We start from the raw sequence: 17,002 nt of genomic DNA on the forward strand, positions 1-17,002 counted from the left end.
CAAATCAATTTAAGTCCTTCCTGCTGAAAGTTCATCATCTTGAAACATTAACACTGCTCATCTCCAAACCTTCTGCTTAATCAGCTTTGTGCCCACCACTTTCTGTTTATATTCCTCTGGAATTCCAAATCAAAATGCTGAAATTTCCTGTCCTGTTGCTAATATAGTGGCACTCCCAAAGAATCACCGGCTAGCAGGAAGTCTTGGGCTCCCACCTCTCCCAGGATGTGTTAATAATAAACTCCGAGTGAGGGAATTTACGCCGAACTTTATCAAGACTCAGATTCCCACCAGAATACACAATGTACAGCAGGTTCCATCAGGGGATAATTCTGATGGCAAAGGTCCAACAAGAAAAATAAACACGAGGCTTTTAGAAGGTATCTCAGGAGAGTGCCTGAGAGAACAGACGGCTGATAAGGAAATGGTGTACCCAGTGACAAGAACAATACAAAAATCTCCACTCGGTGGAATGGCTTCAGAGTATTTATGGATGGGGTAATTTTATGATAATGTTAGTCTTTAATGCAAAGCAAGTGGACTATAAGAGCAAGGAAACATTTCTACCATTAAATCAGCTCAGAAAGTTCATACATCTACAGTGCACAATTTTTCCCAAGGAAGAATATCCTTGCCTTACAAGAGCGTAATGAAGGTTTACTCGATTTCTCAGTTGAGAATGATACCTTGTCCGGCAGGATGGAGACAGATTACATTTCTAGAATTTGAAAGAATGATAGGTGGTTGAAAGGAGAAGGGTGCAATTCTGAGAGAGTTTGACAAGGTACTGAGGGGATGCTTCCTCCAGCTGGAGAGTCTAGAACCAGGAGGCCACAGTCTCAAGATAAAGGGCCCTCACCTCAAGGTTCAACAACAGCTTCTTCCCCACTGCCATCAGATTCTTGAACCCACCTGAAAAACCCTGACACTACCTCAGACGATATTTTTTTCTCTCTCACAACTTGCACCGGTATCGTTATGTTTATTATATTGTGTTATGTATAATTTATGTTAAAGTATATGTTAACTTAACACACATTCCACATTCTAAAGGCATACAGATTAGTAGGTTAAATGGGTGTAATTGGGCAGCGCGGGCTCGTTGAGCAGGAAGGGCCTGTTACCGTGCTGCATAAATAAAGTTTAAAGTTATGATTGTCATGTTTGTGCTGCTGCTGGAAAAAGCTAATTTTAATGGCCTTTATACCCTGGGTATGTATGCCTAGGACAATGAACTTGGCCTTGAACTTGAAGGATCAGATATTTACAATTGGGATGAGGTGATCTTTGGAATTCTCCACCCAAAAGGGTTATGAATACGCTGCTTTTGAATATATTCAAGGCAAGGTCAGTAGAGACTTTTGGACACTAAGAGAACAAGGGATGTGGAGACCGGGCGGGGAAGTATTTAGGTAAACGATCAGCACAATCTTATTGAATGAGACTACTCCTCTTCAGATGTTGGGTTACGAATGGGCCGTGTGGAGAAAAAACCGTGAACTATTCCAGATTCTACTTTCTTAGAAGCTTGAGGAGATTTAACATGCTACCAAATACTTTAACAAACTTCTACAGATGCACTGCTGAAAATATCCTGACTGGTTATATCATGGCCTGGTATGGCAATTCCAACACACAGGAATGCAAGAGGTGGCAGAGAGCTGTGGACACAACCCGGTCCATCATAGGCACATCCCTGCCCACCACTGAAAGCATCTGCATGAGGTGCTGCCTTAAGGAGATAGCATCTGTCATCAAGGATCTCCACCATCTGGGCCATGCCCTCTTCTCACTGCTGCCGTTGGGCAGGAGTACAGAAGCCTGTAGTCCCACACCACCAGGTTCAGGAACAGCTACTTTCCTACAACCATCAGGTTCTTGAACCGACCTGCACAACCCTAACCCTACCTCAGCAACGGAACACTACGGACCACCTTTTGCACTGCTGTGGACTTGTTTCTAATTGTGTTTTTTGCACAAATGACTTGTTTTCCAGTCACTGGCTTGTATAATTTATATACAATTTATGTCCCATGTGTTGTCTGAATCTATGTTTCTGTAATGCTGCTCAAGCAAGTTTTTCATTGTACCTGTACCTCACCGTACTTGTGCACATGACAATAAACTTGATTTGATTTGGCTTGTCTAATAAAAATTGGCGGAGAATAGAAACACTAATAAAATTTTGTTTTAGAAATACTTGGAATCCAAAAGATTGTCAAGAAATAGTACTTGAGCAAACAACAATTCACCTACCTTCTTCCAGGTCGTTGCGGGAAGAAGCCTCCAGAAGTGTAACATTGGGAGTGAAAGTGACCCGCTTCTGATTCCCCGTGCCTTTCTTTTTGTCAGTTTTCCTCTTTTTGTTCTGCATCTCTTTCTCGTACTGCGCCCATTTCTTCAGCTGTTGCGCCCGGCGCTTCTTTGCGGCTCTCAGGCGATCCGGGGTGGGCAGCCTTTCCGGGAATTGGAGTTCTGTAAGGAGGTCTGTGTGGCTTGACATGACCAGGTGAAGGATCATCAAATCAGGAGTGAAGGGAGATGGACGGGGGAGAAAGAACACATGGATGTGCGTTCACTTGTCCAACACTGCTGCTGATGTTTGGATCTGGGGTATGACTTACGGCCACTCTTCAGTGGAGGGAGGAGGATAAGGGATCAGCCAGCTTCTTGCCATTGGCTTGTCCTAGATAATGCAAAGCAAAACATTGGTGCGTTAAGTCATTTGGTGTAGGATTCATACTCTAACGTGACAGCTGACCTGGATGTCAATGCCACAACCGTCCGCGCAGACGCAGACACCGACCACAGGTCCGCGCAGACGCAGACACCGACCACAGGTCCGCGCAGACACTGACCACAGGTACAAACAAACACAGACCCTGACCACAGACCTGCACTGCTGCAGGCGTTGACCACACTCTCGCACAGAGGCAAACTCCAAAGAAGGCCTGACAGACGTAGGTGATGACCCGCACAGCCACCGACGTCTGCGCCTGCGTCTGCACAGGCCATTTCCAGAGCACGTGCACCCTGCCATCACGGGCTAACGTTGCTCAGCGCACGCTTACATTGCCAGCCATTAGCATGAAATCCTGGAATTTGTGATTTGAAATATTCTCAAACTTGTTCAACCTTACAAAGGCAACGTTGGCACGGAACGCTTATGGTCCCTGATGGCTTAATTAGCTGGTGCATTGGCCATTGTGGCTTGAGTTAGTCAGAGCAGGAAGGGCTCAGGAGCGATCCTCGATCTGCATTGGATTCACTGGGACAGAATTGAATTCCCATCTGAAATAAGTGCTTCTTTACATTATCAAACCAGTTCAGAGCTGGAGCCATTATAATAAATCAGCCAGTGTCAAAGATCACAGATGATTCACATCCTCTGACCAAATAAAGGAGACCCACTAACTTCCATGGAAATCATCCCTTGGGATGGACGTTTCAAACAAGGGGCTGGAGCCACTAAGAGATTGTGGCTTATGATGGTCACTACAACCCAACCTCAACGCATAGACTCATTTGATCATTTTGATTCATATGATGCTGTAAAATCTTTTTTTATTGAAAGAGACCTACTTAGACGTTCAGGCCATTATTTAACACTCACCAGGTTGGGCCACCATTATCATATTTGTGGGAACTAGCTATCCCGTTTCCCACATTACAACAGTGACTACACTTCATTGGATGCAAAATGCCTTGGAACAACCTGAAAGAAGTGCTAAAGGCACTTACTATACAAATATGGGCCCTTTTACAGGACCGTAAAGGTACTCCACGTGCAATAACAGCTCCAGATTCTCTGAGGGAAAGCAGTGTTGATCAAACAGCCATGAATATCAACAGCCTCTAAAGTGCCAGGGGACTGTGGATGTTTGATTTAACTTGGTTATTATCTCATGTGCTGGATGAAGACACCATCCCACTGTGTGGAATAAGCAGTGTCTGGTCTCTCAAGTGTACCTTCAGAATATGAGGGGACATAAATCAGTTGACATTAACACCTAGAACCAAGTGTTACTTAAACAAAACAGGGAATTGAATAAAGATATATTGGGCTTCCCCTTTTCCTATCTTCAGTCTTGAGGAAGGGTCCCGACCCGAAACGTTGACCACCTGCTTTTCTCCACAGATGCTGCCTGGCCTGCCAAGTTCCTCCAGCATCATACTGTTTCTTATCTAGATTCCAGCATCTGCAGTCCTTTGTTTCTCTAAGATGCACCTGTTGTCTTCTTAAAGAACCAGCTCAGTATCAAAAGGAACACTATTCTGTGAGAATGGCTTGAAAGAAGTGCAAAAGACATTCTAAAACTCTGTAGCATTTGAATTGTGGATTACAAAACAAAGGGTAGAGTCTAATTGTTAATGTACCATAGACTACAGAATGTGTGACAAACAATCTGTGATGCACTAAATCCAAATAGCCAACTAATGCTCAGGGACTCAACTTCTGCAGTCAGTTTTTATAGCAGCAGATGTTGGAAATACTCAGCAGGTCAGGCAGCATCTGTGAAGAGAGGAACAGCTACAAAAAATACATTATTGAGAAAAAAATGTTAATTAAATTGACAATCCTTTAGTATAGATGGGTACTTGATGGTCTGCATGAACAGGATAGGCTGAAGGGCCTGTTTCAGTGCTGTAGACTCTATCTAAAATTTATTGTCAAAGGCAGCAGATATGAGAAGTCTTTTGGTTTATCTCTAAGCAAGTTGAGGATTTGTTTCCCTTCCAGGAAGTGAGATTTGCTGGCAGTTTGCACGCTTTGCTCATCCATTAAACATCCTTCACAACAAACAGTGATTAGAATGGAACAAAACCTGGAGGTACAGTAAACAGTGAGGAGGATAGCTGCAGACTTCAAAAGGACATGACAGATTAATGGAGAGGGCAGACAAGAAATTTAATGCAGAATCATCCAAAGTGATAGATTTTGGCAGAAGAACAAGAAAAAACAATATGGAATAAATGGTACAGTTTTAATGAGCAAGTTGGTTATCTGTGCACATTAATCTTTGAAGGTGGCAGCACAGGTCAAGAAAAAGAGTAATAAAGTTTATAGAATCCTGAGTTTCGTAAATGGAGGCATAAAGTACAAACTGAAGAATGTTATGTTGAACCTTTATCAAATAGTGGTCAGGCCACAACTGGGATACTGAGTCAATTCACATCAGCACACTTTAGACAGGATGTGAAGGTCATAAAGAGAGTGCAGAAGAGATTTACGAGGATGGTTTCAGTGATGAGGAAATTTTATTACAAAGATAGAATGGAAAATCTGAGTGGTTCTTCTTGGTGTAGAGAAGATTGATAGGAGATTTTTTTTACAGGGTAAATAGAAAAAAAACCTGTTCGCATTAACAGGCGTCAAGGACCAGAAGACACACACTAAAAACACAAGGATGCAGAATTATTTGTAGATTTCAATAGGGAACTGGAAAAATATGTGAAAGTAAAAACAAACATTGCAAGATTATGGGAAGTTGAAACAGATTAAGAAAACTGACAAAACAGCTCTGCAGTGAGGGAACAAAGACAGAACGAATCATGTGGCCTCATTCTGTGTTGTAATAACTCTTTAAGAAGCCTGTTTTTTTATTCCAAAAATAAATTTTATTCATAGTAAAAAAAAATCCAAAAGAATAAACAGAGTGCAAAGCTCTTTACATTCTTAGTGTCATCTGGTCAACATATTTCACTGCTCCCCCACCTCAACACAACCTCTGGATACTACTAGTCTTCCTCATGAAACCACCTCCTCCTTAAGTGCTACATCTATCTTTGCCCTGACTGTGCTGTGTGACTGCTGGGGCTGACATCTCCAGTCAGCCATTTTCCTGCAACTTTCATCTCATCTCCAACCCTAAACCCCAGTTAAAATATCTTTATAGCATTAAAACTAATAAACAAGTGTTGAAGTAAAAAGAAACTCACTTTTATATTCTCAATTCTCCTATAAGTTTTCTCCCAGTTTGCTTGGATATTAAATCCCAGTGACCCCAGCAGATCCAAAAGGGTTGGCTACCCACACTATACAAGTGCAAAGTGGTTACACTTTAATTTCTGTTGAGTTTGATGTTTTATGAGCTGATAATTAAACTCCCTAATCCTGCTGGTGCTCAGCAGGAAGAATTCCCCTACATTTACCACAGAACATACAGGAAAGCACCTTCAGAACCACAGCAGATTCTCTCACTTAACAAGGTTTTTGAGAACGGGGGGTGATTAGTGCTTACAGGAAAGGAAAATAGTTTTATTTTTCAACAGACTGCTAATATCAAACCTTTGATGGTATTAAAGGTCATTGCGTAACTGTACAGATTCCTCTATGGCCATAGGGGTCCAGTGGGTAGCACCCTTGTCTCCAAGTCAGAAGGCCTTGGGTTTAGTGGACTCAGCCCAATACATCATGGGCACACCCTTCCCCATCATCGGTACATCAAGTTGTGTTCTTTCTTGTATAATTTAGACAATAAGATATCGGAGCAGAATTAGGCCATTTGGCCCCTTGAGTCTGCTCTGCCATTCAATCACAGCTGATTTTTTTTAAACCTGATTCTCTTGCCTTCTCCCCGTAACCCTTAACCCCCTTACCAATCAAGTACCTATCTGTCTCTGTCTAATGACTTAGCCTCCACAGCCCTCTGTGGCAATGAATTCCACAGATTAACCACCCTCTGGCTGAAGAAATTCCCCCTCCTCTCAGTTTTAAAGGGACGTCCCTTCATTCTGAGGCGGTGCCCTCAGATCCTAGACTCTCCTACTAATGGAAACATCCCCTCCACGTCCACTCCGTCCAGGCCTTTCAGTATCCGATAGGTTTCAATGAGATCCCCCTTCATCCTTCTGAACTCCATTGAGTACAGGCCCAGAGACATCAAACGCTCTTCATAGATTAAGCCTTTCATTCCCAGGATCATTCTTGTAAACCTCCTCTGGAGCCTCTCCAAGGCCAGTACATCTTTCCTTAGCAACGGGGCCTAAAATTGCTCACAATATTCCAAATGCGGTCTAACCAACACCTTATAAAGTCAACACATTATAACTTAATGTTTAATTTATGTTTTCCTCATGAACTTTGTGTCTCTAATGCTATGTGCCTGTGATGCTGCTGCAAGTAAGTTTTTCATTGCACCAGTGCACACCTGTGCATATGATAATAAACTTGACTCAACTCAAGCCTAGCTCCAGAGAGTAAAGCACTAAAATTAATCTCTGGACCCATGATTGCTCCAAGTGAGAAGGAGCATTCGGGTTGGTATCTGAAAATCAAAAAAAAATGGCAGATGCTGGAAATCTGAGATAAAACCAGAAAATGCTGGAAGCACTCAGCAGGTCAGGCAGCATCTGTGGAAAGAGAATCAGTTAACGTTCCAGGTCTGAGACCCTTCATCAGTTCTGACAGAGGTTCTAGGACCTGAAATGTTAACTGTTTCTCTTTCCACAGACGCTGCCTGACCTGCTGGTCATTTCCAGCATTATTCTTTCTCTTCAGGATGGTACTGATAACCTCGAGGTCCTGCATCAGGACCACTCAGACGCAGTGTGTACGCAGCAGAAGGAGTGCATCACCTCACAAACTAACCCCTGCCTAACCTGCCAGCTGCCTCTGCCCACCTGTGGAAGTGACTGTGGCTTCCTTATTGGTTTCATCAGCCACCTCAGAACCCACAAAACTGGAACAGAAGTAAGTCATCTTTGATCCTGAGGGACTACCCGGGAAGGCTAATGCTACAGTTCAGGACCAAGGGAACACTGCTCTGCTGGAGGTGTTGTGTTTCAGATAAGACATTAAACCAACCCCTATCTGCTCCCTCAGAGAGATGTAAAAATCAATCTCCTGGTGCTATTTTGATAAGCAGAGCCCTATGCTGGGTATCTTGGTCAATACTTAACGTCATTAAAACAGATTATTTGGCCATTGCCATGTGGCTGGTTGTAGGAGCTTGCTCTGCCACATTTTCTACATTAAAACAGAGAGCAAACTCCAAAAGGATTTAACTTACTGAGAACTATAGGATGTTCAGGAAAGGTGATATAACAATAAAAGTATTTTGCTATCTTCTTTTCCTGCAATGGATTAGTCTTACCATTGCAATCAATTTACCCAGCACCATTTACGGAGCTTGGCCGCAGATCTAGGGTATGAATGAGACATACAACGAAAATTGCTTTTAGATTGTGTCCAACTAAGAAATCCGTCTCATATAGAGAGTTATAAAATCACCGGGGGTTTGGATAGGGTGAATGGTCACAGTCTTTTAAAGGGTAGGGGAGTCTAAAACTAGGCAGCATAGGTTTAACACACAAAAAGCTGGAGAAACTCAGCGGGTCAGGCAGCATCTATGGAGGGAAATAGACAGTCGACATTTTGGGTTGAGACCCTTCCTCAGGACTGGAAAGAAAGAGGGGAGATGGCCAGTATAAAAGGGTGGAGGAATGTTGGAGCAAGAGCTGGCAGCTGATAGGTGGATCTAGGTGAGGGGGGGGGGGGTGATAGGCAGGTGAGTGAGGGAGGAGAGTGGGAAGATGTAAGAAGCTGGGAGGTGGAATCTGATAGGAGAGGACAGTGGACCATGGAATAAAGGGAAGGAGGTGGGGAGGGGAAGGGGAAGGGGGCTGGTGGGAATTTCCCTCCACAGATGCTGCCTGACCTGCTGAGTTTCTCCAGCTCCCTTGTGTGTTGCTCCAGATTTCCAGTATCTGCAGTTTCTTGTGTCAGCATAGGTTTAAGTGAAGAAGGGAAAATATAAAATGGGACCTGAGGGGCAATTTTTTTCCAGAGAATGGTAGGTATGTGGAACGAACTGCCAGAGAAAGTAGTAGAGGCAGGTGCAATTAAAATGTTTTAAAGGCATTTGGACAGGTACATGGATAGGAAAGGTTTAGAGGGATATGGGCCAAATGCAGGCAAATGGGACTAACTCAGATAGGCAACTTGGTCGGCATGGACCAGTTGGGCCGAAGGGCCTGTTTCCATGCTGTATAGCTCTGTGACTCTATATAGAGCAATATACAATTTTTATCAAATGACTAATTGAGACTCCAGTTGGTTCATAGTCTTGAATAAAAATACAAACTGCTGGAGGAACTCAGTGGTCAAGCAGCATCTGTGGAGGGAAAGGGATGGTCGGAGCCCCTGTATCAGGAATGAGAGTGTGGAAGGAACGTAGCCACTATAAAGAGGTGGGGGGGGGGGTGGTAGGTGATAGGTGGAACCGGGTGAGGCGGGGGTGATGGGGAGATGGGGCCAGGTGGCGGAGAGGGAGGGGGGAGTTTAGAGACAGGGGTTGGTGGGTGATAGGTGGAAGCAGATAAAGAAACAAAATTAGGCAGATGGAGCCAGGTGGGGTGAGGGGAAGGGGAAGGTAGAGATGGAGGTTGGTAGTCTTCTCTCTCAGTCCCAAGCACAAGGCACAATCTCCTGATTTCTTGGCCTGAAGCACAACAAAGAGTAATTAAGTTGGGAAGGAGCCATGTGGATGTTATCGGTCAATAAAACTGTGCAAGAGCAGGACGGGTGAAGTGCTGGGAAGGGAACAAATACATAGAACGATTAATCAAGATACATCCATACCACCAGAATTGCATACAATCTACCTTTAAAAATATTTTAAAGAGCTATCCTATCAAGTGTCCTCATCAATTTTTCATAGAAACCCTGTGAAGAATTGCCTGGTTCTATTTATATTCTGAACCTGAAATCTCATAAGCCTTTTATTGTTTTATTACAATTACTTCAGAGGGCAATGGATTCTTTCCCCATTTTGAAGCATTTCATTCAGATTGATAACATAATAAACATTTGTTTTATGTTATATATTTTCTGCAGCTCACAACACTGCTCAAGATTAACGTCCAGGCTGTTCTTCACTTGCCCGGCTGCCACAGATTTCAAAGCGAGGAAGAAGTGTCAATCCTTTCCCCAACACTCAATAGCTCATTCATTCCTGACACTTCTGCACTACTTGCCTTACACATGCTGACAATGCACTGGGGAGTCCCACCTCCCTCCCCAAGCCAAAACCAAACTCCATTCTGCATACCATCCAAAGCGGGCAATGCAAAGAAAAGATACAGAACTGCATGTCTTCACTGTGTGAAAAGAACTGGACTTCATCTAAGGCTAGTTACATCTTACTGGCCTGGTATACCAGGAGATTGAGAAAACTGGAACAGGGGTAGACCACTCAATCCCTTAATCTTGATGTGCCACCCTATTTTATATCAACAAGAAAAAGTCAACAAAACAGTAAACACCGGAAATACTCAGCTGGTCAGGCAGCAACTGTATGAGATTATTTCCAGCATTTTCTGCTTTATTTCAGCTCCATTGATGCTGCTTGACCTGCTGAGTATTTCCATCATTTCAAAATCAGGTTTATTATCACTGACGTATGTTGTGAAGGTTGTTGTTTTGCGGCAGCAGTACAGTGCAAGATGTAAAAATTACTGTAAATTACAAAAATAAATAAATAGTGCAAAGGAAGAATAAAGTGATCATGGGTTCATGGACCGTTCAGAAATCTGATGGAGGGGAAGAAGCTGTTCCTGAAACACTGAGTGTAGGTCTTCAGGCTCCTGTATCTCCTCTCCGATGGTAGTAATGCAAAGAGGGCATGTCCTGAATGGTGAGGGTCCTTAATGATGGATGTTGCCTTCTTGAGGCACCACCTCTTGAAGATGTCCTCAGTGGCGGGAGGGTTGTGCCCGTGATGGAGCTGGCTGAGTCTACAACCCTCTGCAGCCTCTTTCAATCCTGTGCATTGGAGCCTCCGTACCAGGCAGTGATGCAACCAGTCAGAATGCTCTCCACTGTACATCTGTAGAAATTTGCAAGAGTGTTTGGTGACATACCAAATCTCCTCAGACTCCTAACGAAGTAGAGCCACTGGCATGCCTTCTTTATGATTCCATCAATGTGTTGGGCCCAGGATAGATCCCCTGAGATGTTGACACCCAGGAACTTGAAGCTGCTCACCCTTTCCGCCGTTATATTTCATGTTTCCAGCATCTGAAACTTTTGAAGCAAATCTGATATGCAGATTCCCACTACCCCTTGTGTGAAGATGTGTTTTCTGACATCATCCTTGAATGACAGCTCAGATTTTAAAATGATGTCCCTTTGTCTTGGATTCCTCCCAGCACAGGAAATGGTTCTTTTCCATCCACTCTTTGTTTGTTTATTCCCCTTAAACACTTCAACTAACTTATATGATACTGACCAGAAATTTGCACAAACACTTCCAATCACTTGCACGTAATACCTTGGCAGGCCAGGCAACATCCGTGGAGAAAAACAGGCAGTCAATGCTTCAGGTCAGGACCCTTCCTCAGTCCTGAAACGTTGACCGCCTGCTTTTCTCCATGGATGTTACCTGGCTGCTGAGTTCCTCCAGCATCATCGTGTTTTTCATCTAGATTCCAGCATCTGCAATCTTTTATTTCTCTCACATGTAATACCTTTCTGGTTTTGAATCCCCAATCCAGTTTATTTATGCAACTACCAGACACATAGGAAAATGAATGGATATTGATACAGGCTTGAAGCAGTGAAAATAATCTATTGAATTGTGTAAGACTGGATAAGCAAAACACTAAAAAGTTGTTTGTGTCTGAAAGCATTGTATGGCTAGGAAGTTCAGAACAATGGCTCTGAATTATTGAACAAGTGACTGGGGACAACTCCTCTGTTGTTCTTATCACAGGACCATGGGATTGTTTGCAACTACTCAAGAATGTCTCATCAGAAAGACTATGGAATACCCCCTCAATGCTCCACAGGAGCTCAACATCCTGCGAGAAACGTTTGAGACAAATCTGATATGTAGATTCCCACTACCCCTGATGTGAACCTTACTGCACAACAGAGGGATATGGATCATGTGCAGGCAGATAGGTTTAGTTTAATTTGGCACCATGGTTAGCACAGACATCGTGGGCCGAAAGGCCTGTACTTTTCGATATTCTAATATTCTAATAAAAAAAAGGCCAATTTGTCTTCATTCCTGACGTGCTACCTCATAAGAGATGGGTTAGTGTTTCTTAACAAAACAATTTTAAGAACAGATGAATATAACAGTAGCGCCTGTGGATGAAAATTTGCCCCTCAGCCTATACTGCGCCAACACAGTTATGACAAAGTTATCAACCTTGTCATTGATCCTTCTGTGACATATGTTGTGTTTGACGCACACACATACACATTTACACATTCAATGATTATTTCACACTGTAACACAGGATCTTCCTCAGTTTTTCAAATTCCTTTCACACCACTGTGAATCAGGACAGTAAGCAAACAATTCCAATGTCTTGTTCAATTTATTCATGGACTTTTGTTACAGTTGTAAATTTTTCCTTAAAGCGCTGCATGGATTTTCTGGGTCCAAAATATCAATGTATATAAACAAAACACAGAACTGATTATGCAATATGACCAAACTGAAGACAAGCTTTCAGACGTACAAGCCAACTCCGGGTAACAAATGGATTCCATTTTTAGACATCCTTAAGTCAGTTTTGTCCATTAGTTGGAAAATACACTAAAATCACTCAATATGGTAACCACACCTCCCCACAGTATTGTAATGAATGGCACCAGAAGTAGACAAGACTAATAAGAATAAATAGTTAATAAATGTGGAGAGAGAGAGGAGACTAGTTCTGCCATTTGTAGGAACGAACATATTGTACATACGTCAGACTTTTGAACTTAATAATATTATGGGAGTTTATTCGTAAGTAGGAGTGTCCATGAGTTGGGGGTTTGTAACCCGGCATGAACTGTATAGTTCCTTTTATAACTTCTTACTGCCTATGAGAAACTTTAAGTGTAGACACTTCCTAAAGGAGGAGATTGAAGGACAGTGCCGAGATAACAGCAATGCCCACCATTACGTATGGTCAAAATGGACAGCAACTCCCAGCAGAGAAACATGTGTGTTCTCTTTCAACATGGAAGGAGGCCATTTGACCAGTTGAGTCTATACCAGCTCTTAGTGCAATTCCATCAATCCCTCACTTATTTCCCAGTATTCTCCCACACATGCCCATCAACTCCACCTTGATTCTCCTAACACTCACCTACACTTGGGTTAACTTACAGTAGCACATTGATCTACGAACCAGCGCATCTTTGGGTTATGGGAGGAGACCCATGTGGTCACGTGCAAACTCCAGACAGACAGCACCAAAGGTCAGGTTCGAACCAGGGTCACTGGAGTTGTGAGGCAGCAGGACTATCACTGTTCTGTCCAAGATGCACTGCTCTTCTAAAAGCTTCTGGTCATCTAGCTGTAGGAAGGATGTCTTTATGCTGGAAAGGATGCAGCAAAGATTCACAAGGATATTACTGGGACTGGAGGGTTTGAGTTATAAGGAGAAACTGGATAGGCTGGGGCTTTTTTCCATTGTAGCGTTTGAGGCTGAGGGGTAGCCTGATGGAGGTGTATAAGATCATAAGGGCATAGATAACAAGACCATAAGACCGTGAGACATAGGAGCAGAATTAGGCCATTCGGCCCTTCAAGTCTGCTCCACCATTCGATCAGGGCTGATTTATTTTTCCCTCTCAACCCCATGGAAATGGTCAGTCTTTTTCCCAGGGTAGCAGACTCTATAACAAGAGGGCATACATAGATTTAAGACGAGAGGGGAAAGTTTAAAGGGCAAGCTTTTCAAACAGAGGTTGGTGGGTTTGTGGAACGAGAACTTTTGGCACTTTGGCCTTCATAAATCAGGGCATTGAGTACAGGAGTTGGGATGTTATGTCAAAGTTGTACAAGATGTTGGTGAGGACAAATTTGGAGTATTGAGTGCAGTTCTGGTCACCTACCTACAGAAAAGATATCAATAAGCTTGAAAGAGCGCAGAAAAAGTTTACAAGGATGTTGCCGGGACTTGAGGACCCGAGTTACAGGGAAAGGTTGAATAGGTTAGGACGTTATTCCCTGGAGCGCAGGAGAATGAGGGGAGATCATATAGAGCTATACAAAATTATGAGGGGTATAGATAGGGTGAATGCATGCAGGCTTTTCCCCCTAAGGTTGGGTGAGACTAGAACTAGAGGACATAGGTTTAGGGTGAATGGTGAAATATATAAAGAGAATCTGAAGGGATTCACTCAGAGGGTGGTGTGAGCGTGGAATGAGCTGCCAGCGGAAGTGGTAGATGCGGATTCAATTGTAACACTTAAGGGAGGTTTGTATAGGTACATGGATGGGAGGGGTTTGAACGGATATGGTCTGGGTGCAGGTGGATAGGACTAGGCAGTAGATCAGGTCGGCATGGACTAGATGGGCCAAAGGGCCTGTTTCTGTACTCTAATACTCTGTGACTCTAAACTGCCGGAGGAAATGGTAGACTCGGGTACAATTGCAATGATGAAAAAAGATTTAGACAGGTACATGGATAGGAAAGGTTTAGCATACGAGCCAAACACAGGCAAATGGGACTAGCTCAGGCCTGCAACTTGGTCAGCATGGATGAGTTGGGCTGAAGGGCCTGCTTCTGTGTTGTATAGCTCTATGACTCTGCATCTGAAGCCTCACTCTCTCAGATTTCTATTATTATTGGAGATTTTTAAAAGTTTAATATATTATATTACTTTTTCTTTGTATCTATATTGTCCCTCTCTCAATCCAAGCATTCTTTCCCTCTATTTTGTTTTCTGTACTTGATTTAATAGAGAATTCAATAACAGGCACAGAAAATGCAGGGAACATTCAGCTGGTGTGGAAATAGAAACAGAGTTAATGTTTTGGGTTGAAGACGCTTCAATCTGTTTCTCTCTCCATAGATGCCGCCTGACTGCTGAGTGTTCCCAGCTTTATTTGCAGTTTTTCCGTTTAGAATTTACACTGCTCAGATTCTTTAATTTGATTAAAAGGATGAACAATTGCTTGTGAAAAATTGCTTGAGAAAACACGAAGAATGTAAAAACTGTAGGGAACAGTGTGCGGGATGGGCTGTGCTAATAGAGAAAGAAAAACTGAGCCAATATTGCTGATGGATGGCCAGCGTACAGGAGTGAGGTGGATTGGCTGGATGAGTGGTGTCGCGACAACAACCTCACACTCAGTGTCAGCAAGACCAAAGAAATGATTGTGGACTTCAGGAGGGGGAAGTCGGGAGAACACACACCAGTCCTCATTGAGGGGTCAGCAGTGGAAAGGGTGAGCAGCTTCAAGTTCTTGGGCGTCAACATCTCAGAGGACCTACCTTGGGCCCAACACATTGACGTAATCATGAAGGCGTCATGCTAGCAGCTCTACTTCATTAGGAGTTTGAGGAGATTTGGTACGTCACTAAAGACTCTTGAAATTTCTACAGACATACAGTGGAGAGCATTCTGACAGGTTGCATCACAGCCTGGTATGGAGGTTCCAATGTGCAGGATCGAAAGAGGCTGCAGAGGGTTGAAGACTCTGCTAGCTCCATCACGGGCACAACCCTCCCCATCATCAAGGACATCTTCAAGAGGCGGCGCCTCAAGGAGGTGGCATCCATCATTAAGGACCCTCACCATTCAGGATATGCCCTCTTCTCGTTACTATCACCAGGGAGGAGGTACAGGAGCCTGAAGACCCACACTCAATGTTTTAGGAACAGCTTCTTCCCCTCCACCATCAGATTTCCGAACATCCATGACCCCATGAACACTCCCTTATCTTTTGCACCATTTATTTACTTTTGTAACTTATAGTCATTTTTATGTCTTGCACTGTACTGCTGCCGCAAAACAACAAATTTCACGACATATGTCATTGATAACAGACCTGATTCTGATTCCATAGCAGAACTGGGCAGTTCTGATATAGGCAAGAGAGCATCTCCTATCTGAAGCCATTGTATTCAATTTTGAGTCCAGCTGCTGAACACCAAAATAATTTCTCTGCAAAATCATGTCAAGGGATGTTTTATATTAGTCTTGGATGGGACCTCACACTATCATCTCATCCAAGAGATGCCACCTCCAACATAGAGTCAAACATCACAGAAACAGGCCCTTCGGTCCAACTCGTCCATACTGACCGTGGTGCCCAGCAAGGCCTATATCCCTCTCCTATCCATGTACATCCAAATTTGTTATTGTACCTGCCTCAACTACCTTCTCATGCTCATCCATATACTCACAATCCTCTGCGTGAAGAAGTTGCCCCTCAGGTTCCTATTAAATTGTTCACCCCTCACCTTCACCCTTTAGTTTTTAGTTCCCCTTCCCTGGGAAAAGACTCTGTGTAGCATCCCTCAGTACTGCACAGAAGTAACCCAGAGGTTTTGTGTTCACACCTCTGGAGTGCAACGTCAACCCAGAACCTCCTGACACAAAGGCAAGTGTGTTACCAAGTGTCCATGACTGACAACATGAGCTCCTGACGCTGCTCAATGAACCTCTAAAATTGCCAGATGATATTCTTTATACTGTGCCAGCTTAGATTTCTGTGCTCAAATGTCTGAGGGAATCAGGTGGAGAGGAAATCTCATTTTACTTTATTTTCTTTATACAGCTCGGTAACAGGCCCTTCCATCCCAACAAACCTGCACTCTAAGGGAGTCGAGGGGCATGGGGAGAATGAGGGAAAGTAGTGTTGAGGTTAGGTTTGGATCAGCCATGATTGCACTGAATCATGAAAAACACGATGATGCTGGAGACACTCAGCAGGCCAGGCAGCAGCTGTGGAGAAAAGCAGGCGGTCAACGTTTTGGGTCAGGACCCTTCTTCAGGTCCTTAAAGAAGGGTCCTGACCCAAAACGTTGACCGCCTGCTTTTCTCCACAGCTGCTGCCTGGCCTGCTGAGTTCCTCCAACATCAGAGTGTTTTTCATCTAGGTTCCAGCATCTGCAGTCCTTTGTTTCTCTTGTATTGAATCGTGATTGTACAGTCTAAAGAGACCAAATATTACTTCTCCTCCTGTATTTCTTATGTTCTTGAGTAAAGAACATTGCAGACCTGAAATAAGCACAGACTATGCTGTAAGGATGCAGATTGGTC

General features: G+C 43.5%; 1 protein-coding gene across 2 annotated transcripts in view; it reads right to left on the reverse strand.

Annotated features, from left to right (window-relative positions):
- LOC127578840 (protein phosphatase 1 regulatory inhibitor subunit 16B-like) overlaps positions 1–17,002 on the reverse strand; it is a 140,014-nt gene that overhangs the window by 102,517 nt on the left and 20,495 nt on the right. For both annotated transcript variants that reach the window (XM_052031354.1, XM_052031355.1), the window contains exon 2: positions 2,257–2,686. In XM_052031354.1, the coding sequence (XP_051887314.1) occupies positions 2,257–2,521 (265 nt within the window). In that variant the 5' untranslated portion in view covers positions 2,522–2,686. The remainder of the gene's footprint in view (positions 1–2,256; positions 2,687–17,002) is intronic.

The sequence above is a fragment of the Pristis pectinata genome, chromosome 16 (genome assembly GCF_009764475.1).
Source record: "Pristis pectinata isolate sPriPec2 chromosome 16, sPriPec2.1.pri, whole genome shotgun sequence".
In the NCBI taxonomy this organism is placed as follows: domain Eukaryota; kingdom Metazoa; phylum Chordata; class Chondrichthyes; order Rhinopristiformes; family Pristidae; genus Pristis; species Pristis pectinata.